This window comes from Rhinatrema bivittatum, chromosome 1, assembly GCF_901001135.1.
Source record: "Rhinatrema bivittatum chromosome 1, aRhiBiv1.1, whole genome shotgun sequence".
NCBI classification, from domain to species: domain Eukaryota; kingdom Metazoa; phylum Chordata; class Amphibia; order Gymnophiona; family Rhinatrematidae; genus Rhinatrema; species Rhinatrema bivittatum.
Window position 1 is genome coordinate 650,918,345 of NC_042615.1, and position 22,767 is coordinate 650,941,111.

The window sequence follows — 22,767 nt, forward strand, 5'->3', positions numbered from 1 at the left end:
CCATCTTGAGACATGCTGTTGATGAGGAGAAAGGCAGAGACATGAATGATTTCAGCTTTTCTGCTAAAGAGGATGAGGTGACTTGCACTCCAAATGACATGGCAGATCTGCTTATACAACTAAGGCAGCATATCCAGGTCCTGAAAAAATTGGTGCAGGAAGAGATACCGGTGTAAGACAGGAGATGCAGAGCCTTAGCCAGATGCTGCAAGAGGAATTGCAGGCCATGCCTGTAGTCTGGAGGGAGATGCTCCAAAGGATGCCACCATGCTAACCGCAGCCTGTATGGAATGTTCTCTGGCAGCTAGAGGTCTCCTGGATGCTGCCTCCCCCAGCATTTGCACCTCCACCTTCCTGACATGTTTCTCTGCCTGCTGTAGTTCTGTCAGCCCAGTAGGAGACTCCCATAATGTGTCTACCATCACCTATCCGCCTCATTATCTTGTAAATCTACCACTTGCACCAATGTATCCTCCAACAACACCTCCACTATTTACAGAGAAAGGTTCCCCCCTCTATGATGGCATAGGTAGGGACATCTCCCTCTGCTGACATGAAGATGGCTTTATTGTGTGCAGCAGCTGAAGGGGAGAGGTACACCAGTGGTGGCAGGCCTTCATTTTCAGGCTCCTCTAATGTCAGTTCTCAGGAGCACATCTCCCCTCCAGAACTATCTGGTAGCTATCATCCCTTGTCACTTCTCTCAGTGTCCATGGCCTTCAAAGGTGCTATGAGTAGTGAACACACACCGCTGAACATGAGCATGAGACTGGGCCAGTCCAAGGGACCAGAGCCACTCCCCAAAAAGAGAGGATGGTCTAGAAAATAATAATTTTTTTTTCATTGCACAAACATCACTAAGTATTGTAAATAAATGCATTATCCTCACTGAAAATTTCTTTGAATCAGAGTGTTCCTTTCATCTAGTGCCTGCTGGCAAGTCTTGCGATGTATCTTCTGCAATTCCTCCTCATTCAGGTTGTATATCTCCTCCCCCTCTGCCTCTTCTTCATCATGAGGTCATATAAGATGATTATCTTGTCCCTCTGGAGGAAGGCTTCAGGTTTTGGCCAGGTTATGAAGCATGCAGCAGGGTCTCACAGACTTTTGTGGGATTCTGGAGAAGATGGCCTCCTAATCTGTCCAGGCAGCAGAAACGTGTTTTGAATAGGCAAAAGTTCCCTCAGTGATTGCCCTGGTCTTCCAGGAGGTCCAATTGTAGTGGATATCTACTGCAGTCTGTGGGCATGCCAGTGAGGTCAAGAACCAGGCTCTGAGTGGATATCCTGTATACTTGTAGGGGAGAAAGCAGAGAAGAGCAGTGTGAAATATCCCAAAGAGGTAAGCAGGGAGGCTTTCTCCTGGTAGAGGCTGGAGTGGACCTCCCAGGCCAAAACAGTAAGGCAACCTAGGTACCTAGAGATAAAAGGGCAGAGGTTAGTTGTTTGTGGTTTAGTGAGAGTTGCATACCTAGAAGCCAACCCCAATGATAAGACCTTCCTGGATGCAGTCATGAATTCCCAACTGTGAGAGAATGTAGGCATCATGACAAGATCCAGGAAAATTGGGCACAACATCCATGATGATCCCCTTTGCATCACAGACCATCTGCATATTGAGGGAGTGGAAGCTGTTGCAGTTGTAGAAAGTGGATTTGTTGCCTTCAAGTGCCCTTATAGGGATGTGAGTGCAATCGATAGCCCTCAAAACAGAGGGGAACCGTGCAATTTGGTAAAAATCTGCCATAATTTGATGTTGTTGCTGTATTCTCCGAGGGAAAGATATATATACATGTCTGAGAACTTTTGACTTGTCACCCTGCAATTGCTGTTGATTAGTATAGGGGGGAGGGGAGAGGGGAGTAGGTAATAGGAAGGAATAATGCATGTCATAGAAACATAGAAGAGTGACAGCCTATCCACACCAACTATTCAGCTCTACAATCCCTATTCCTCCTCTAGAGTTCCCCAGTGATTATTCCATGCTTTCTTTAATTCAGATACTGCCCTCGTCTCCTCCACCTCCGTGGGGAAGCTGTTTGATGCATCCACCACCTCTCTCTAAAGAAATATTTCCTAAGATTACTCTTGAGTCTACTCCTTTAAACCGCATCCCTTCAACTTTCTCTATTCCATCCCCTTCCTATAATACATACTATCTCTCTCCACAACGACCACCACTGCCACTTATCCCCCCCTCCCCTTCCTGGTTGACCACACTCAGCATTCTTCCTTTCCTCCCTCCCTGATCCCAGTATTTTCCTTGCTCTCATCCCCATACAAGTCACAGCTCTCAAACTTATGCACTCTTACTCTACCCTCTGCTGAATCCCAAGTTCTGAAATCACAGCTGCAGTTTCTCCTCACATGCTGTCTGCAGTGTGTGTGTGCTCCTGGCCTACCCCTCCCCTACCTGCAGATTTACTGAAGGGACTGCCCTCGCTCATTGTTTGGGGGGGGGGGGGGGGCTTTTGCAGCTTTGAGATTTTTCCCGTGGGAAAATATCATGGGCCATAGTGTTTTCCTGCAGGGAAAATACAGCGTGAGTCACAAAGCCGCAGGATCATTTCACATAGCTTTCTGAAAAACACCACAGCTTAGTGAACGACCCCCTAAATTTCTACCCCACTCTGAAATGACCAGTCCCTGCATACAAGTATACCTAGTTTGTCATCACAGACAGATTTAGGAGTTTGCTACCCCTGTGCACTGCTGCTGATGTCGCGCACCTCCCCCCTCCTCACCGCCCCTATAAGGTCTGATAAGAGAGCAGGAGGTCTAAGGCAGAGCCCCTGGATTTACTGAATCACTTCAGGGGGTAGAGTCTATGGCAAAAACAGGAACGTTCTGAAGCACATGGGCAAACATTTCCATCTTTTATATTATATTGTAATATTTAAGAGGTCAATATTCAAAAGCCATTTAGATGAATAACTCTCAAGTTATCCCTCTAAATGGTAAATGTGGCATATTTGGCCGGGGAGCTAGAGGCAGCACTGGAAGTGTAAACTTAAGGGAAGCTTGCACTTCCAGCACTGACTCTCTTATAGCAGCACAGAGGCGCTGGGAGCAGGAGGCAGGGTCCCGTGCTCCCGGCAAAGAAACCTATAATGGTGGGGGGAACCGGGAGGGTCAGGGGCAGGAGAGGGCACTGTGATCTTTTAAATCATTGTGGCGGCGGTGGGGGGGGGGGGGGGACAGGAGGCATCCTGATTTGGGTGTTAGAAAAACATGGGGCGGGGGTCTCGGGGACATTTTAATGTTTTGGGGGGGTGAGGTGGGCATGGTCCACCAGGGCATTTATTAGATGTTTTGGAGGGGAGGCAGGGGATGGCCCGCTGCCACAGTTATTTATTTTTTGTTTTCATTTAATGACAGCGCTACTTAGCAGGATATCTTTAAAGATAATCGGTTAAGTAGCACGTTATTCAGCCACAGAAGGCCGGATAAATAAAGACCTACCCAACTATTTTCAAATAAGGCCGGTTAGAACTTTTGTTATCTGGATACATGTAGCTGGATAACATTAAGCTTATATATTCAGCAGGATGTTTATCCCGCTGAATATATAGGACAAATTACACAGCTAGCTTTAGCCGGATAACTAGTCCACTAAATGGCCTATTGAATATTGGCATCTAAGTAATTTTCCAACCTTGCTTGTGTCTGTATAATTTATTTTTTATTGGGTGAGGAAAAAGGATCTTAAGTATTATCACAGGGTTGAGATCTCAGGTATGGGCAGAATAGAAAGAGATGGTGAGAGGACCAGGGATAGGGAGAGGAAAGGAGGAAGACTAGGAATGGGATGAGAAGAAGGTGAAAGGACTGGGGATAGGAGGTAGGAGTAGAAGAAGGAAAAAGGACTGGGGATAGGGAGGAAAGATAGAAATGGCTGAAGATGTTAGACAGGTAAAATCAGGAATCTGGGATGGGGAAAAGGAGGGAGAGAGAAGGAGGTTCTGGAATTGAGAAAGGGGAGGGAAGTGTAGTATATATTGGGGTGGTAGGTTCCATGACCTGGAGAGAAGAGAGAGGAAGGGAGGTTCCAGGATCTAGAGATAAGAGAGAGGACAGAAGGGAGGTTCCAGGCTCTGGAGAGAAGAGAGGAAGGAAGAGAAGTTCCAGGATCTGGAGAGAAGAGTGAGTAAGGAAGGGAGGTTCCATGATCTGAAGAGAAGAGAGAGGAAGGGAGGTTTCAGGTTCTGGAGATAAGGCAGAGGAAGGAAGGGAGGTTCCAGGTTCTGGAGAGAAGAGAGGAAGGAAGGAAGGTTCCAGGATCTGAAGAGAAGAGAGAGGAAGGGAGGTTCCAGGATCTGGAGATAAGAGAGAGGAAGGAAGGGAGGTTCCTGGCTCTGGAGAGAAGAGAGGAAGAAAGGAAGGTTCCAGGTTCTGAAGACAAGAGAGAGGAAGGGAGGGATGTTCCAGGATCTGGAGATAAGAGAGAAGAAGGAAGGAGGGAAGGTTCCAGGATCTGAAGAGAAGAGAGAGGAAAGGAGGGAGGTTCCAGGCTCTGGAGATAAAAAAGAGAAAGGAAGGGAGATTCCAGAATCTGGGGGGCAGAATCTGAGAACAAGGAAGAGAGAACCTGAACTGTAATGGGCGGGGGGAGGAGGGGAGGAGAAGATGAGATAGATGTTCCTGCTGTGCTATTGTCCTGCTTCCCCTTGCACCCCTCTCTTACTTCTCATTCTAACATACATAACATCACCAATCTCTTCTCTCTCACACACACATTATCGTTATCCCCCTCAGCTGATCCACTCTCATCCCAAAGTTTCTCTTCTCATTGCCCCCAATAATCCCCATTCAGCACCTCCTAACCTTACCAAAATAATTCCCCTTTGCTCTATGTGCTCCAAGCTCTCTCCCCTCTCTTCCTATTCCCTGCATGCTGCCTGGGAAGTGAGGGGCTGGGTCAGGAAGCAGAGAGCTATTCTCTTCTGAGTGACATTCAGCACAGTTGGAAGACAATAACTTTTCAGCCAGCCTGCTTCCCGCCTACCTCCCCTCCCCCCTCCCCGCCAGATTTTTGACACCCTAGGCACAGGCCTAGGTTGCCTATTGTCAAATCCATGACTGTTTGTCAGATCCCTGCCAAATTCCATGCTTTCACATGCACATGTTTAATGTATGTACAGTAAACTTCCCTCTACTGTAAAACAACACCCTCTCCCCATAATTGTAAATGATTATTTATTGGTCTAGGACAGGGGTCAGCAACCTATGGCACACGTGCCACTCATGGCATGCAAGATCATTTTTATCTTGATGGCAGGCTGCAGCCACAGCCTGCAACTTGAGATTGTGGTCCTCCCATCCTCTTTGGGATAGCTCAGGCAATAGCAATTCTGCAGTATGGGTAGTTGCTGGAATTCCAACTTCCCATCATATTGGTTGCCCAACATCTGGAGAATTAAATTCAAGGTGGCGCTCTTGGCATTTAAAGGGCATAAAAGGGTTGGCTTCAAGTGGCTTTAACTCCAATCTGACGTCATGCCAGCCTTCTAGGGCATTAAGGTCTAGCTCTCAATTATTACTGGGCATGCCGTCCTTTAAATTGATTTGATTAGATGAGTCATGTGACAGGCTATTTTATGGGCAGGGTCCTCTAATTTGGAACTTGTTACCAGGGTGTCTGAAAGCCAAAACCAGATTGCTGATATTTCGAAAATTGGTAAAAGCCTTCTTCTTTCAGGCTGCCTTTAATATGTGATGATGCTGACAATACTATCTGGAAGAGGCAGGGAAATGACATGCTAATGCAAGATTAGGTGATTTTATGTTATAGTTGTATTTAGGTGAGTAATACTTTATATACCATAATTATGGATGTTAAATTGTAAATCACTTAGAACTGTAGATAGGTGGTTAATAAATATTTTAAATAAATAAATTAATGGAAGCACCTCAGGGAAGTGCTGTTACGAGATGAGGTCTCCATTGCCATTGCCTCTGGCCCATTCTGTAAGTCCCCTAGTGTGGGAGCGGCCATGTCTGTCTCTCAGCTGGTCAGGACAACAGGTTGGGAGTGGGATCCAATGAATTGTGGTCTCTCGGTAATGCTCCCTGCCACTGCCCTCCAGCTTGGCACGCTAACCAGACATCATCTCTCCTTGCCCACACCATCGAGAAAAACAGCAGAAAACTTGAATCTGAAGGTGAAGCTTCTGCCTCTTTCTCCCCCCCCCCCCCGCCCCTGATTAGTGCACTGCCCGGCCAAGGTTGCTCCTTCCTCCCCAGTCCAACTGTGATACTCATGCCTCTACCACTCCCCCCCCCCCCCCCCCCCCCCCCCCCCCACACACACACACACTTAGTGCACTGCCCGGACATAATCTCTCCTTCCTCCCTACCAAGAGAAACAGCAGAAGACTCTCTGGGTACGATGGTGATGCTCCTGCTTCTGTGCTTCTGCCTTTGTTCCCTCACCCAGTTAGTGTGCTGCCTGGCCCTCATGAAAAAAAAAGAGAGACTTGGAGGTGTGTTGCCACCAGAGCCCAAGCAGGCAGGGCCAAAGTTAACAAAATGAGAGACCTGTTTGTGGCTAAAGTGAAAAACAAATGAGACCGGAGTGTGGACTGTTGCTGTAGCCCAGGCGGGCAGGGCCGACCATTGAGCATGTCATAATTGTGTGAGAAAGATAGGGAGCCTGCTTATGAGTGTGCCTGTGTGACAGAGAGACTGGAAGCCCGATTGTGTGTGTCTCTGAGAGACAGAGAGATAGGGAGCCTGCTTGTATGTGTGCCCGAGAGAGAGAGAGAGATTGGGAACCTGCTTGTAAGTGTGCATGTGTGGCAGAGAGAAAGATTGGGAGCTTGCTTGTGTGTGTGTGCAAGTGTGACAAAGACAGATATTGGGAGACTGCTTGTGAGTCTGCCTGTGTGACAGATTGGGAGCCTGCTTGTGTGTGTGCCTGTGTGGCAGAGAGAGAGAGATTGGGAGCCTGCTTGTGCTTGTGCCTGTGTAACAAGACAGAGCTTGGGAGCTTACTTGAGTATGTGCCTGTGTGAGACTCTGTGTGTATGTGTGTACCTATGAGAGCCTATGTCTCATAATGTGTCTGGGAATGTGTGAGAAAATGAATGTGTTATTGTGCCTGTGTGAGAGAGAGGATAAAGTTTGTGCAGCCTTTCCTCCCCTAATCTATGACAATCTCAGAGGGAGTAGAAATCAAAAGATCCTAGGTATGGAGAGCAGGAGATATTTTATTCCTTATTAGTTTTCATTATTGGGTGTAATTTGATGTTTCTGCTGTTTTTAAATATTTTATTAGCTTTTGGGAAATAGAACATTTTTGAAATATTTTATTGGTGTTAGAACAAATTTATGCAAGATTTTTTTTAATTATTAGAGGTTCATCAGCTGTTTTGACATATTTATTCTTTTTATTAGTATAGCTTTATTATTATGAATGTTTTATTGCTTGATGTTTCTGTTTTTCCATTGTTCACTGGGCTCCAGAACAGTTTTCGTTGGCACGTTTCTATTTATACTTTATGGCCTTTTGATTCTGTATTTGGTAAGGGTCTGACTGTATTTTAAAAGTCCAGTTATTGTATGACTTTAATTCTTGCTGTGAAAATGATGGTACTTTTCAACAATGGCTTTTACGGCATTATGATCATCTCTTCCTCATTTCTATTTTAAACACATTTTCTCTTGATTAATTTCACTTGCATGCAAAAAGCAGTTTTAAATGTTCTTGCTGAAAGTATTTTTCCATGCATATATTTTATTGTAATTGCTGTTAATTGATTATTTTAAGGGATGGACTTAGCCAATATTCCCTCTAAGAATTGGGTTCCTGTGAGCATAAAATTGATAGGCTTGTTGTATTAAAGAAAGTAGTGCTCACAATGTAATGTAAAAACAATTTGCACAAAGCAGCCCGATCCTTAGAGGAAACATTGGTATAGAGTGGAGTGCTTGGACACAAAGGGAGAGGAGCACTGGGGAGAAGTGTGTGCAGTGCTGCTGGGGTTGGGCCAGGAGGGGGAACGGGCATTGTGGGGGGGGAGGGGACAGGAGAAATGTGTGGAGTGCTGCTGGGGGGAGGGCAGGACATAGGCATCACATTGGGGTTGACCCCCAGGTCACATAGAAATATGACAACCTATCTAGTTTTCCCATCTATACCAACTTAATCATTAAAAACTATCAATGATACATAGAACTGTAAAGAGATATGAATATACATGAGATGTATTTCCATGCACCGCCCCCATTCATGCATATTCATTGTGGATATCGTGAAAACTCTCACTGGCTTGTGGCACTCGAAGACTGGAATTGCCTACCCCCGATTTACGTCTTGACACACCACTTCAAAAAGGTTGCCTACCCCTGATCTAGGAGCAGAACCAATGTTTTTTTGCCTTATAAAGATGTACCCTCACCAAACAATCAAATTTGCAGACAATACAAAATTGTTCAGAGTAGTTAAATCACAAGCAGATTGTGATAAATTGCAGGAAGACCTTGTGAGACTGGAAAATTGGGCATCAAAATGGCAGATGAAATTTAATGTGGATAAGTGCAAGGTGATGCATATAGGGAAAAATAACCCATGCTATAATTACACAATGTTAGGTTCCATATTAGGTGCTACAACCCAAGAAAGAGATCTAGGCGTCATAGTGGATAACACATTGAAATCATTGGTTCAGTGAGCTGCAGCAGTCAAAAAAGCAAACAGAATGTTGGGAATTATTAGAAAGGGAATGGTGAATAAAATGGAAAATGTCATAATGCCTCTATATCGCTCCATGGTGAGACCGCACCTTGAATACTGTGTACAATTCTGGTCGCCACATCTCAAAAAAGATATAATTGCGATGGAGAAGGTACAGAGAAGGGCTACCAAAATGATAAGGGGAATGGAACAGCTCCCCTCTGAGGAAAGACTAACGAGGTTAGGACTTTTCAGCTTGGAGAAGAGACGGCTGAGGGGGGATATGATAGAGGTATTTAAAATCATGAGAGGTCTAGAACGGGTATATGTGAATCGGTTATTTACTCTTTCGGATAATAGAAAGACTAGGGGGCACTCCATGAAGTTAGCATGTGGCACATTTAAAACTGATCGGAGAAAGTTCTTTTTTACTCAACACAGAATTAAACTCTGGAATTTGTTGTCAAAGGATGTGGTTAGTGCAGTTAGTATAGCTGTGTTTAAAAAAGGATTGGATAAGTTCTTGGAGAAGTCCATTACCTGCTATTAATTAAGTTGACTTAGAAAATAGCCACTGCTATTATTAGCAACAGTAACATGGAATAGACATTTTTTGGGTACTTGCCAGGTTCTTATGGCCTGGATTGGCCACTGTTGGAAACAGGATGCAGGGCTTGATGGACCCTTGGTCTGACCCAGTATGGCATGTTCTTATGTTCTTATGCAACTACTGTATATTCAAAGACTGTGCAGCAGCATTAAGGTTTTGTACTATGCTTTAAACACTTTCTGCTGGAAAAGTATGAAACAAAAAATGATGATGTTGATGATGTTGATGAACAAAGTCACACCGGAAACATTCTTTGAAGGTGATGATTCTGAGCAACTAAAACAAATCTCTGTGATAATGGAGGATGATAGATTGGATTGACAAACTAAAGACTGACAAATCACTAGGACCAGATGGTATCCATTCCAAAGTCCTGAAAGAACTCAAAGATAAAATTGCAAATCTGTTACTAGCTATTTGTAACTAGAGATGTGAATCATGTGCCAGATCGTCTTAACGATCAGATTCGGCTGGGGGGAGGGGGAAAAATCTGATCGTTAAGATATGTGAATTGGAATCGTTTCCGATTCCAATTCACATCGCTAATTTTTTTTTTTAGGGAGGCCCGCGCCGCTAAAAAAAAAAACCCACCCGACCCTTTAAATCAACCCCACCCTCCCGACCCCCCCAAAACCTTTTAAAATTACCTGGTGGTCCAGGGGGGCCTCGGGGAGAGATCCAGGGGGGCCTCGGGAAGAGGAGAGATCCAGGGGGGCCATCTTTACTCATCAGCCCCTATTATACTATACTCTATAATAGGGGCTGATGAGTAAAGATGGCCAGCACCATCTTTCAAGATGGCGCCGGCCATCCAGTGCTCCTACCATGTGACAGGGGCCGGCAATGGCACGGATACCCTGTCACATGGTAAGGGCAAAGGGGCATCGGCGCCATTTTTTTTTAGAACAGCTGATGCCTGGGAATGGGAAATCTCTCCCCAAGGCCCCCCTGGATCTCTCCTCTCCCCGAGGTCCCCTGAGGCCCCCCTGGACCACCAGGTAATTTTAAAAGGTTTTGGGGGGGTGGGTTGTTTTTTTTAGCGGCGCGGGCCTCCCTAAAAAAAAAGGGTCGGGAGGGTGGGGGAGGCTAAGGGGGGTCGATTTAAAGGGTTGGGTGGGTTTTTTTTTTTATCAGGCCATCGGCACCATTTTAATTAGTGGCAGCCAAAATGGCGCCGATGGCCCGAGAGCGGGAGATCGCACCGGGACCCCCCCTCCCCCACTGGACCACCAGGTAATTTAACATTTTGGGGGGGCTCGGGAGGGTGGGGGAGGGTAAGGAATTGGTTTTAAAGGGTCGGGGTGTGTTTAGGGGTTGTTTTGGTGTGCCGGTTTTCCCACCCTCCCCCAAATAATTCCCGTGCCCTATTTAACGATACAATACAAATGCCCCTGACGATAAATCGGGGGCATTTGTATTGTATCGTGCACTCTAACGATTTAGGACGATTTTAAAATTATCTGACGATAATTTTAATCGTTCAAAAACGATTCACATCCCTATTTGTAACCCATCATTTAAAACAGCCACAATATCTGAAAACTGGAGCTGATCCAATATAATGCCATTCTATTAAAAGGGTTCCCGGGATAACTGGGAAACGATAGACCGATGAACCTGATATCAGAGCTGGGCAACATGGCAGAAGCTATACATAAAAATAAAATCACTGAACTTATAGATAGAAATGGCTTAATGGGGAAGAGTTATTATAGTTTTAGCAAAGGGAAGTCTTATCTTCCCAATCTTTTAGATTGTTTTGAAGATGTAAATAAGCATGTAGAGAAAAGTGAGCTGGTTGATAGAGTGTATTTGGATTTTCAGAAGGTTTTTGACAATCTGCCTCATGAAAGACTCCCCAGTAAATTAAAAAGTCATGGGATAGAAGGCAGAGCACTATTGTGGCTTGGTAACTGGTTAAAAGACAGGAAACAGAAAGTAGGACTAAATAGTCCGTTTTCCAAATGGAGAAAGATGTTTAGTGGAGTACTGCAGGGATCCGTACTGAGATCTGTGCTATTTAGCATATTCATAAATGACCTGGAAAAGGGAACAATGAATGAGGTGATCAGATTTTCTGATGACATGAAATTATTCAAGGTTATTAAAGCAACAGCAGATTATGAGGAACTGCAGAAGGATCGTGAGATTAGGAGACTGAGCATTGGAATGGCAGACAAAATTTAATGTAGAAAAGTGCAAAGTGATGCATATAGGGAAAAATAATTGCAGCTGTAGGTACACAATGCTGGGTTTCTTATTGGCGTCATCACCCAGGAAAAGGACCTTGGAGTTCTGGGCGATACTTTGAAATCCTCTTTTTTAAGCAGCAATCATGAAAGCAAACGGAATGTTAGGAATGATTAAAAAAGGAATGGACGATAAGACAGAAAATATCCTACTGCCTTTGGGTCAAGACATGGTTGACTGCAACTTAAGTATTGTGTGCAATTGTGGACACTCCATCTAAAAAAAACAAAACATTGCGGAGCTAGGAAAGGTGCGGCGTCATAAATGATAAAGGGGATGGAAAAATCTCCCAGAAGTTTATAAAATTGTGGGATAGAATGAGCAAAGAAAGGATGGTTATTTACCCTTTCAAATAATACTAAAACAAGGGGATGCTCCATGAAACTAACAATTGTTCTTTTAGTCTTGTTTTCTCTAGTATGGGATTCCTGTCTGGGCCACTACCATCAACTGTCTGCTTTCTGTTGTACGTTTGATGTTTAAGACTCCTATTGTATTTACCTGGGAAGGATTTAAGGTAGGATTTAAGTACTTGTTCTAAATGTATGCAGTGTTTTTCTCTTTGCTTTCAGCCACTTAATGCCAGGGTTCCTGGGAGTGCAGGAGCAGCTGGAAGAAGAGGAGAAACCCTGCAGCCACAGAGGAATAGAGGAGCTCAGCCACAGCTTCTATCTCATCCCAGCACAGAGGAATCAACTTGCTTAAATATTTGCCTAGTTAGATTTTTGTTCTGTAAATAAATTATGTTTCTTTACTACCTGATTCACTAAGGATTTTTCCCATAGACACAAAATTGGAGAAAAGCCTTAATGAATCTGGCCCAACATTTGTTTGTTATATAAAATGAGCATTGCCATTTCCTGTTTTGTTCATAGGTTTTTTTTGTGAAAACAGTAGAGGGTATGAATGGAGTGTCTATGATGGATCTTCCTCCTGCATGCTCCAATTATCTTTCAGATCATGATGAATAAATGTATTTTTTTTTTAATATAGAAAGCTCCCCAATATCCACATTTACGTCAATTTCTATTTTTGAAGATGCATGACCTACATTCTATTGTGCGTGCACTTATTCTTAGTCGACTAGACAGCTGTAATGGATTACTGGTTGGGCTTCCAGCAACGTCCTGGAGAAGACTGCAAATTATCCAAATGCAGCAGCTCAAATTCTTTTTGATTTAAAGAAATATGATCATGTAAATACCTTGTCTGGAGGAACTGCATTGGCTTCCCATCACATACAGGGGTTTGTTTTAAGATTCTGTACTTAATCTGCTAGGCCTTACATGCAGTTTCCCCAGTGTGCTTAGCAGATCTTTTATCCCCTTACTGCCCAACTTGTTCATCACAGCAAGATTTCTAGAACTGCCAGGCCCCTGCTAAAATCAGACTTGAAGGCACTAGACAGGTTGTATTCAGCTGCCATAGTCCCCTATCCTGGAACCCTTTGTCGATAGCAGTCCAAAGGAATTAAATTATGGTGAATTTTAAAAAGCAACAAGAATTAGCTTTTTAAAAAAGCCTTTACCTAATTTAACTTGATGAATTGAATAAGGTTCCATCGAGCTTATGTTAATGCCTTCTGATTACGTTGCTGCTCCTAGAGTCATCTTTTTTAGACATATTTTTTAAATTTTGTATCTGATAGGTTAAAAATCCATACAAGACAAGCAATATTTAAGTTATGTATCTTATTTTATTTTAATTATGTATTTATTGTAAACCACTTTGATTTTATTTGGAAAGTTTCATAATTTGGTAGAGCAAATTAAACTAAACCAAAGCTTCTTCCAGATAGTTGCCTGCAGCAGCCAAAAAGAATTTGGGTGAATCAAATTTTACAAACTTTACTTTCAGGCTTATTAATCACCACGAACCAATAGTTCGGAGCGATTTTACACAGCACATAAATACATGTCCAGCAAATCAAATACATGTCCAGCAAATCAAAAATAGGGATGTGCTTTTGAAATAAAAAATGAAACAAAAGTTCATGTAATTTCATTTCATTTCATTTTCAAATGGTTGCCAGTCCACTGCCACTACCAAAGGACCCACACAGTGCCTCCGCCCTGAGCTCCCCTCAAACCATTTGTCCCATCCTCAGGTCTAAAGCAGGGGTGGGCAATTCTGCTCCTCAAGGGCCATATACCACTCAGGCTTTTAGAATATCCCTAATGAATACACATGAAATAGATTTGCATACAACTGAGGCTGTGAGCATGTAAATCTCTTGCATGCATATTCATTAGGGATATCCTGAAAACCTGACTGGTTTTGCAGCCCTTGAGGACCAGAATCGCCCACCCCTGGTCTACAGGGCAGGAGTGATCCCCAGTCACTCCTGCTTCTTCAGGTCTCCATTTAAAATGGCACTGGTGGGCCCCTGAGACCAGCGCCATTTTGTCGGAAGGCACAGATATACTGAGGACACTGTGAGAAATAATGAGGGGCACTGTGGGGGATCTTGGGTGGCTGCGGCAATGGTGATAGCGGTGAAGGGCCTAGGGAAGACCTGATATTTAAAAGAAACAGACAAACCAAACAAAAAATAAAAGAAATGAAAAAAATTGTCAATGCATACCCCTACAAAGCAATAATTAAATAATAAACTGAATAGAATGCACTCACTTGCATAAGAAATGCACTGTAATTATTAAATTAAAACCAGGCTACAGGAAGCAAGTGCTCTTATTTCAATATAATTTGAAGCTTCATACAATTTAAAACCCCATCATCTACATCCACAGGAATCCCCTGCCCCCCAACGGGTACAGAGCAAAACTAGGATGTTTGCCCAAATAACTCACCATAGAAAAAAGATATTCTGACTCTGGTGTCATCTCTGTAACAGCTAAAAATATGCACTTTATTCAAAAAATCTTAATTTTGTTTCAATTTTTCTATTTTTTTCTATTTATTTTTTATAATTAAGAGACAAGGCCTCAGAACTGGTATTTAGGGTCCGAAGACCTAAAATTGTTAGCCCAGTAAGTTCAATCACTGGCCTCTTTTGTTAGTCTCTTATTATGAATTATGATAAAATGCTGATGTTGCAATTACTTGAAATTATTTAAACAACTGTAATATCAATTTTCCTTTTTGGAAATAACTTTTCTGTACTGGAGATAATGTCAATTCTCCTTTCTGTATATCTTTGCCAATTATAACAGGAATACTTCACATGATGAAAAAACATCTATCCAAGTTTTGAGACTTTGTAATATGCCTCCTTGATTTTTTGTAGCCGTTCCTTGCTGACTCAACATTGTAGCAAGCCGTTTGCTGAGAAAAAATATATTAGAGCAAGTTTATGTCCGGCTACTTTGTAATATCGGGCAAGTTTCAGTCAGTAACATTCTGAAACTACAACACATCTTCGAAAGCTAGAAGAATTTGGGCTTATAATTTGGGTTATAAGCTGCCAATATGGATAGATGTTTTTTCATCATGTGAAGTATTCCTGTTATAATTGGCAAAGATATACAGAAGGGAGAATTGACATTAGCTCCAGTACAGAAAAGTTATTTCCAAAAAGGAAAATTGATATTACAGTTGTTTAAATAATTTCAAGTAATTGCAATATCAGCATTTTATCATAATTCATAATAAGAGACTAACAAAAGAGGCCAGTGATTGAACTTACTGGGCTAACAATTTTAGGTCTTCGGACCCTAAATACCAGTTCTGAGGCCTTGTCTCTTAATTATAAAAAATATCAAAATTGAAAAAATTGAAACAAAATTGAGATTTTTTGAATAAAGTGCATATTTTTAACAGGGATTTAATTGGTGACTCATGATCCTTTAACAGTTAGCTTATATAGGTATTTTGAATTGGATTCTAACTGATCCCCTTGTCTATTTTTGATCTCTGTAACAGCAACACAAACTCCCTCTACTATCAGGCACATTGTAAAATAATACAAAATCTGAAAAAAAACAAACCACTTTGCATATGTGTAGCAAATCTGCCACACCATAGCGGCACTAACTCCAAGGATTCAAACAGCAACAGCCAGCAGTGCAGCACTAATGCATGTTCTACTGAGAAAACACAACAAATAAGACTGATACAAATCCCTACATGCTAGAAAAATACATATTCAATCATAAACACAAACGGATCAATCTTCACCAAATACAAAACCAAAGACCACAGATTTCAAATGTGGAGACATACTGGAATGGAAACTCCAAGAAACCGCTCTGTATGCAGTGCAAAAGTGAAGAACAAGAAACAGAAATATGTTTCTTCTTCCTACCTACATGCACTAAGGAAAGTTCAAAGAGAGAAAAAATGCACCTTCCCCTAACTCACATATTATGATCTTAGACCCCATCATTCCCACCCATGCACTCATCATCCCTCATTTCTCCCAGCCACTTACTTTCAATCATCCCCTCATATCCATGCCCAGCATTCCTGACTCCCCCCCCCCCCCCTCCCCCCCCACATTTTCTTCCCCATGTTCCCTCTCTCCCCTGCTCAACTCTTCCTCCCCGCTTCCCTCCCTGCCCAGCATACCCCCTACCACCTCTTCCCCACCCTTTCCTGCTCAGCATCACCCGCCCTGCCCCTCTTCTCCCTAACCCAGGAAACCCCGCACCCCCCTCTCTCTCCTTCATCTCTCCCTGCCCAGCAGCCCTGATCTCCTTTCCTCCACCCCCTTCCTCTGCAGCAGACTCCCGACACCCTGTCTCCCCACACCTTCCTCCCAGCAGACTCCTGGACCTCTAACTCCTCATATCTCCCTGCTAAGAAGCACCCACACTCCAGCTCTCTTCCCTCCCCTCCCCCTGTCTAACGACACCTATACCCCCCTCTATCCCTATCTCTCCATGCCCAGCAGCCTGTCCAGACCTCCTCTTTCCCCTTATCACACTAAACAAACTCCTGATCCCCTTTCTCTCCCCCACCCCCTCCCTGTTTAGCAGCCCCCACATTTCCCCTCCTCCCGGCGCCCAGCCAGCAGAAAAGACTTCAGTCCAGTCTGAAGTCTCCCTCCCTCTTCACCCCAGAAGATGAAGGCAATGAGCGCTGAGAGAGGAAGAGGTGGAAGCGGCAGGCATCAACAGTGAATCTATACATATCGAGCATTCATTTCTCTCCCTCGTGCTCCTGCTGTCTACCACTTCTAGGCCGCACAGATGAAGACAGCATCAGCAGCCTCACTGCCAGGTCCGGCAGGGAAGATAAAGTCGGTGTTCTGCTGGGCCGAAAAGAGGAGGAGAAGTTGGCCATGTCTCGCTCTGTTCTGGGTAAAGGAGGAGGGAGCAGCTTCCTACTGGGCCAGGAAGGGGGGAAAGAAGTGAGAGCAGCCTCCTGTCATGGCCAAAAAAAAGGAGAAGTCTGCCAGCTCCCGCCCCGGCTGATGAGGAGACAGCAGCCTCCTGCTAGCCCCCGCGACACACCTCCTGGGACCTTGCGACACCCCACTGTGTCCTCCTGACACATTGGTTGAGATGCATTTGCTCCATGGGATGCCAACGTAACCACAAGTAGTGCCTGCCTGCATCTTTATACGCAGCTTTTCAGAATTACACCCAAGTCATATTCTTTTCAAATATTAATGCTAGCTGACTTATTACGTCTCTTTACACTATGATTCTGATCCAGCAATAAGCATCAAGCTGCACAAAGTGCATTCAAGGAGCCTAGTCCCCATGCTGGCCACTCATTCCATTTCAGAGTTTTCATATGCAGGTGGCTGTTAGTCTAAGACGGATATGGGAAAAATTCCTTAGAGTACTGCATACTTAAATGAGATTTCCTCGAAAACAGCAGAATATTTTTAATTGCTGTTTTTGGATCTGTGCAGCAACGTGGATTTGATTTTGTTTTCCATTTCCTGATGATTTATTAATGAGGAATAATTTCTGGCTATTGCAGGGCTCTGAGATCTGTAATTTCATGGCTCCAACCAACAGCAGTGCGACAGTATTGTTAAATAATTAAATGATTGCACGGATTGTTGTTTTTTAGTTTGCTTTTTTTTTACAGTAACACATCATTAATTGAAAAAGAAGACAAATTTGGCTCAGTATCACAGTAAGAGAATTTTTGGAAATAGATAAAAATGTTAAATGGAGCATGAGGAGCTTCGTGTGTGCAGAAAAGCCACTGTACCTTCTGAAATATCCCATTCTGTAGTTTTATGGTGCTCCGAGCTGTCTTAAGGCAAGTTATGACCACACCAGACCCTATACCTGGAAGGTGCTCATGGCAGTCTCACAGCTCTAAAGAGAGCCCTATGATATGAGCCAGTGGCAAAAGAAGGGAACTGAGTCTGGTGTAAGGCAGCCCGGCTCTTCATGTGCAGCTTTCCACAGTGGAGGAAGCTGCTGGGACCCACCTTCTAAGAAAGCGGAGCAGCAAGGCCTACAAAAAAAACCTCTTAGTTCACTGCCACACCAATCTACTCATTTGCTGGTGTTTCCCTCCTATCTTTTAAGGTCTATAAGTTTCATAGATTTGTTAGCAGTGCTGGGCTGCACCATTTCAAGTCTCAACAGGCTCCTCCTCTAATGACTGTAATGCTACTTTATCACCTAGAAATCCTGCTGCTCATAGGATCTTTAAAGCTGAGTAAGTGTGGCACATAGAGCTGCACGTATTCTAGATATTAAAGCAGACTTACATATTCAATAATTAGACAATAGTAATCAACCCAGTTCTATGTCAATTATTGGGAAAAGGTCTCAAACTGCTATTTATTTAGCATCAAGAAGAGCTACTGTATAAATAGGAGGGAATCCTGGTGACAATGTGGCATCATAAAATTCAGAGGTGGGGGTCTTATAAAAATAATCACCACTGGAAACGGATTAAAGTACAATAAACTTCACAATAGGATACTTTGAAAGGCATCCGTTCACAATATTCAAACTTCATCATAAGGAGCAAATAATACAGAATCTGATGCAGCCCTTACATTTGAAATTACAAAGTGATATTAATGTAATAATTTGCAACTCTTGGGTGCCTTTCATCTAAATAAGTTTAAAATGCATTGGAACTCTAACATATAGGGTAGAAGGACTTGCATATTGAACTATATTGCAAACAAGAACTTCTTATTGTATGTGGTGAGTGAAGAACAGAATATGTTAAGAATAAAAATTCAGTTTACTTTTTATAGGAAGAATGCAGTAAAATGATTTTCTAAATTGTACTAATTAAAATTATTGATACAATTACCTACTGTCTATATTCCTTTTCTGCCAATCAATGTTAACATTTAGTTTGATGGGGAGAACTGAGGAAATTCAGTTTATACCAGAATATGCAATGTCTTAATATTAACTAATGCCCAAGTCTGTGAAGATTATGAAGATTTGCACATGCATCTTGATTTTAGGACACATTCAAAAACATCACCAGATAAATTCCAGATAAGTAAGAGAAATGTGTGCAGTAAATCTGTCCTCATTTAGAGGGCAACTTTCAACGCTTTTTTTGGAGATAAACAGCCAGCGGAAGGAGCGTGCACTCATGTGTACTTTCCCATGAGTACATTTGCACCTGCTTCAATGCTGGCATGAATATTTGGTCGACCCAGTTTTCAAAGGGAAATCTGTATAGGATTTCCTTTTGAAAATGGGTTTGCAGTCCTGCAGGGGAAATGTGTCCATGGGCCTGCCAGCCCCTAGGCTGTCTGAAAATTGCTCCATTAAATTCAAGTATGTCAAAAGAAAGCAATAAAAAAAAAAAGACCAAGCATCTATACAAAGAAAATGAATTAATTGGTAAAAGAAAATGTAAGATACTTACACGGTCATCATCAGATAGTCGTTTAGTGATGTGAATGGCACTTCTTCGAGATCGTCTTGGATGATCGTTATGTCTGAATAAGAAGTGATCTTTAAGTGATCCAATCTATAGGAAAAGTGAAGGTGTTAAACACATTCCCTAGTCCATTCCAAATTCAGTTCTAGGTAAGCAATGTGACATATAAAAAATTAATTTTAAGTTGCAGAGTTGGAAAAGAAGGTAAAATCCTTTTTTGAATATACTGGATCATCAGTGTATGAACATTTATCTCAAGCATGTTTATCGTGGGGTCATAAGGACATGTTTGGGAAGCCCTGCCTTATGGAGCATGCATACCCAAACCTCTCTGCACTGAAGTTTCACAATTTTCCCTAAAAATGTATGAGGTAAATTTCAGTGCTCCTGACCTGCAGTGTCCTCCTTGCAGTGTGTATCGCTTTTAAACTCAAAATAATTTTGCTAAATTGTGTGGTGGTTATGTGATCTAAACAAATATCTGTTAGTAACAGAAACCATTAATCTAATTTCTATAAGAACTTTAACCAGAATTTAACCTAGATCACGCAAATAAAAAAAACTGGCATCATTTATTCTCTCTGTATATTAACTAATTGATCATCCCTTCATGATTTATAGCTATAAAATAAATCTGAAAACTACTAATATAACATTCCATACCAATAAACCCCAGTTTTCAAAAAAAAAAAAAAAAAAGAATGCACTGTTACTTACTAATGGGATCACTGATTTACCACATGACTTGCTTTTTGTGATTTGACATATATCTTCAAGAGACTAGAAAGCAATGTCTTGTAACATGAGATCAAACAGAAAAGAAACAGACATGGTCTATACTGCACTTTTTGACTTGCAATCAGAGGGCATGAGTAAATGATTCACCAGTCTGCACTGGAACAGTGATTTCACAAAAATGTGTGGTCCTCGGCCTACAGTGGCCTGTGTTAAAACAATAAAGCCAATAAAAGCCAGTGGAATCTAGCTCTCAGTACTATGGAATCTGAATGACAAATAAGAGAGGAAAGGATAACACAGGGAAGCTAGCCTGGTTAAAGAAAAAGGCCTACTGTAGTTCAAATGGAATATAAAAGGAATGGAAATACTTCTTGACTATTGGGAAAAAAATGAATTTCCTTGTCTGTCTTCAAGAAGTGTATGTTCATCTCTAATCATTACATTTTCAGTCCCGTTTTCAAGTTCCATGTGGTTGAGATTATTGTGTTGGTGGGCAGTTGTTATGTTCATCTATTATGTATGTTCTTCCATTTAAAAGTGTGATTAGCTCGCTTGCAATTTTGTCCTCTCCAAGCAGTATCGGGTACTAAATGGTATATGCTGCTGTTTTTTTTTATAAAATAAGGCAAGCCTTAATGATGGTATATTTGCACAAAACCAATTACTCATCCCTGACTGCACTGACGTTATGTTATTCTGAGGAATGAGAAGCTTAATGCAAAAACACAAGATCTTTTTCAGGGCAAACGTGTCGAGATTTATAAATATAAATGACTCATGTTCAAAATAAACGAAAAACTTGATGCCCCAGATTATCTATCAAGCGAGAAATAATGGAACAACCAGCTTAGACTTGATGAGTTACAGATAGATAAATACATCAACGCAAACAAATCATATTCGTGGTTATCGCTGTTATTATTGATAATTTTCTGCATGCATACTTCCTACCTGGATACTAGAAAGTATACGAGTTGTAGCCCTAGGCATTGAAAAGTTGGAATTTATCCACTTTTGAAGTTTCTTGCAGACTTAGTACCTTTTTTTCTGCACTTTCCCCATCGTGCACATTGATATATAGTGCTGTAAACTAATTTATACAGCTGATTACATTTCAATGCCTATTTTAGTTCAGTGGTTTAGGGATTTTCCCGATGCTGTAAAGCAGTCAGTGCGTATCCTAGGGCTCACTGAGAGGTAGCCAGGAGACCCCTGACCGTCCAGAGCAGACATTCAGAGCCTCGGAGGCTCTCGGTTGCTGCCATTTTGAAAGGAGGAAAATAACATCCAGCTCCCGAGGTAGACAGCAAAGACCATCCTCCAGTTTCTGGAGCCTGTCGGCTCTCAATGCCTACGTGCGGGCTCCTGAGCAATGTTACTATTCCCATCAATACTGCAAGTTCAGGAACACACAGGGGACTAACTCACGCCACGGAATCGTAGGCAAATACCACATGACAGGGTGCACTGCACACAGAGATAACATTTTGTAGGTACGATTATTTATTATTATTATTATTATTATTATTATTGATCGCGTCCATTTGCCTACATATCAGTTTAAATCAAAATTAACATACTCGGTAGAAATTAAATTTAAAAAAAAAAAAAATCCATCCAACTCGTTTCCGTGTTTACATCGCCATAAAGAAGAGAAAGTTGCATGGAAGGAGCAGCTTTACCTGACCCACGAGATCATAGCCCAGCTCCTGCGCTATGGATCTGGCCGCTTCTGGACCGCCGCGGATCTCGGCTGCCCATTCGTTGACGAACTGCTTGTCGGCGGCTGCAAGCGGCTGCACCGCACACCAGCAGGCAAAGAGCGCCCAAGGCAGGGAGCAGCAAGTCCTTCCCATTGCCGTGTGGCGGCTGCGTCCGGCTCGGAGCAAGGGGTTCGGGTCCTGGTTCTGGGCTGGGCTGCTGCTCGCCTCTGCCGCTCTCCCTGTTGCTAGGCGAACGGGTAGGAGGCGCAGGATCCGGCTTTCCCTCTCCACCTGTCAACAACGCGGCGGCGGATCCGGGCTGAGTGAGACACCACCAGAAAGAGCCTTCCCGCGACGGAGTGGGAATGAGGTTTTTGCACGTCAAAGTTACGAAAGCCGCCCCTGACGTCAGAGCCGCTGGAAGGGTCTCGGTATTCCCAAGAGCCGAAGCTAAAAGAAGAAGGAGAAGAGCCGCGGAAAAACAGAGCCCTGGCGGCTGAGCAGCAGCAGCAGCAGCAGAACGTGTCTGCCCGGAGCTCAGAAAACAGCGACTTTGAATGCTTGTCTGTTAACATGCATGCAGTAAGACAGCCAACAGACCGGTTTCACCGTCCTCGTGTGTTTACCTTCTGTTTGCATAGCATAACCATTCTGATTACCTTTCAGACATCTTTCAATTCGCATAATGATCAATTATCATATTCTCCCTAGTAATGACTCCCTAGGCAAATATATAAGTTTAAGTTATGGTACACCTGTTAAGTGTATGGAAGATGGAACTAAAGCAGCAGTAGTGGAAAAGGCGAAGCCCAAGGATAGTATTCTAACACATCCATGTGTTTTTTTGCCCTTGTCATGCTTCAGGATCTCAATTTACCTTTTTATGTATGGTAAATAGTATACCTGGAAAGCAAAGATAGAAAAACAAAGAAACAATGCAGCCTACATTTTTTTTAATTAAATGTAAATAGATGGTTAAATACATTAATTTTGATCAGAAAATCT

General features: G+C 42.7%; 1 protein-coding gene across 1 annotated transcript in view; it reads right to left on the bottom strand.

Annotated features, from left to right (window-relative positions):
- Positions 1–21,915, bottom strand: part of PCSK1 (proprotein convertase subtilisin/kexin type 1) — a 166,663-nt gene extending 144,748 nt beyond the window's left edge. Inside the window, exons 1-2 of the mRNA XM_029618534.1 lie at positions 21,742–21,915; positions 19,307–19,411 (exon numbers count right to left, since the gene is read on the bottom strand). Of these exons, the coding sequence (XP_029474394.1) occupies positions 19,307–19,411; positions 21,742–21,915 (279 nt within the window). The remainder of the gene's footprint in view (positions 1–19,306; positions 19,412–21,741) is intronic.
- Positions 21,916–22,767: the final 852 nt, after the last annotated feature.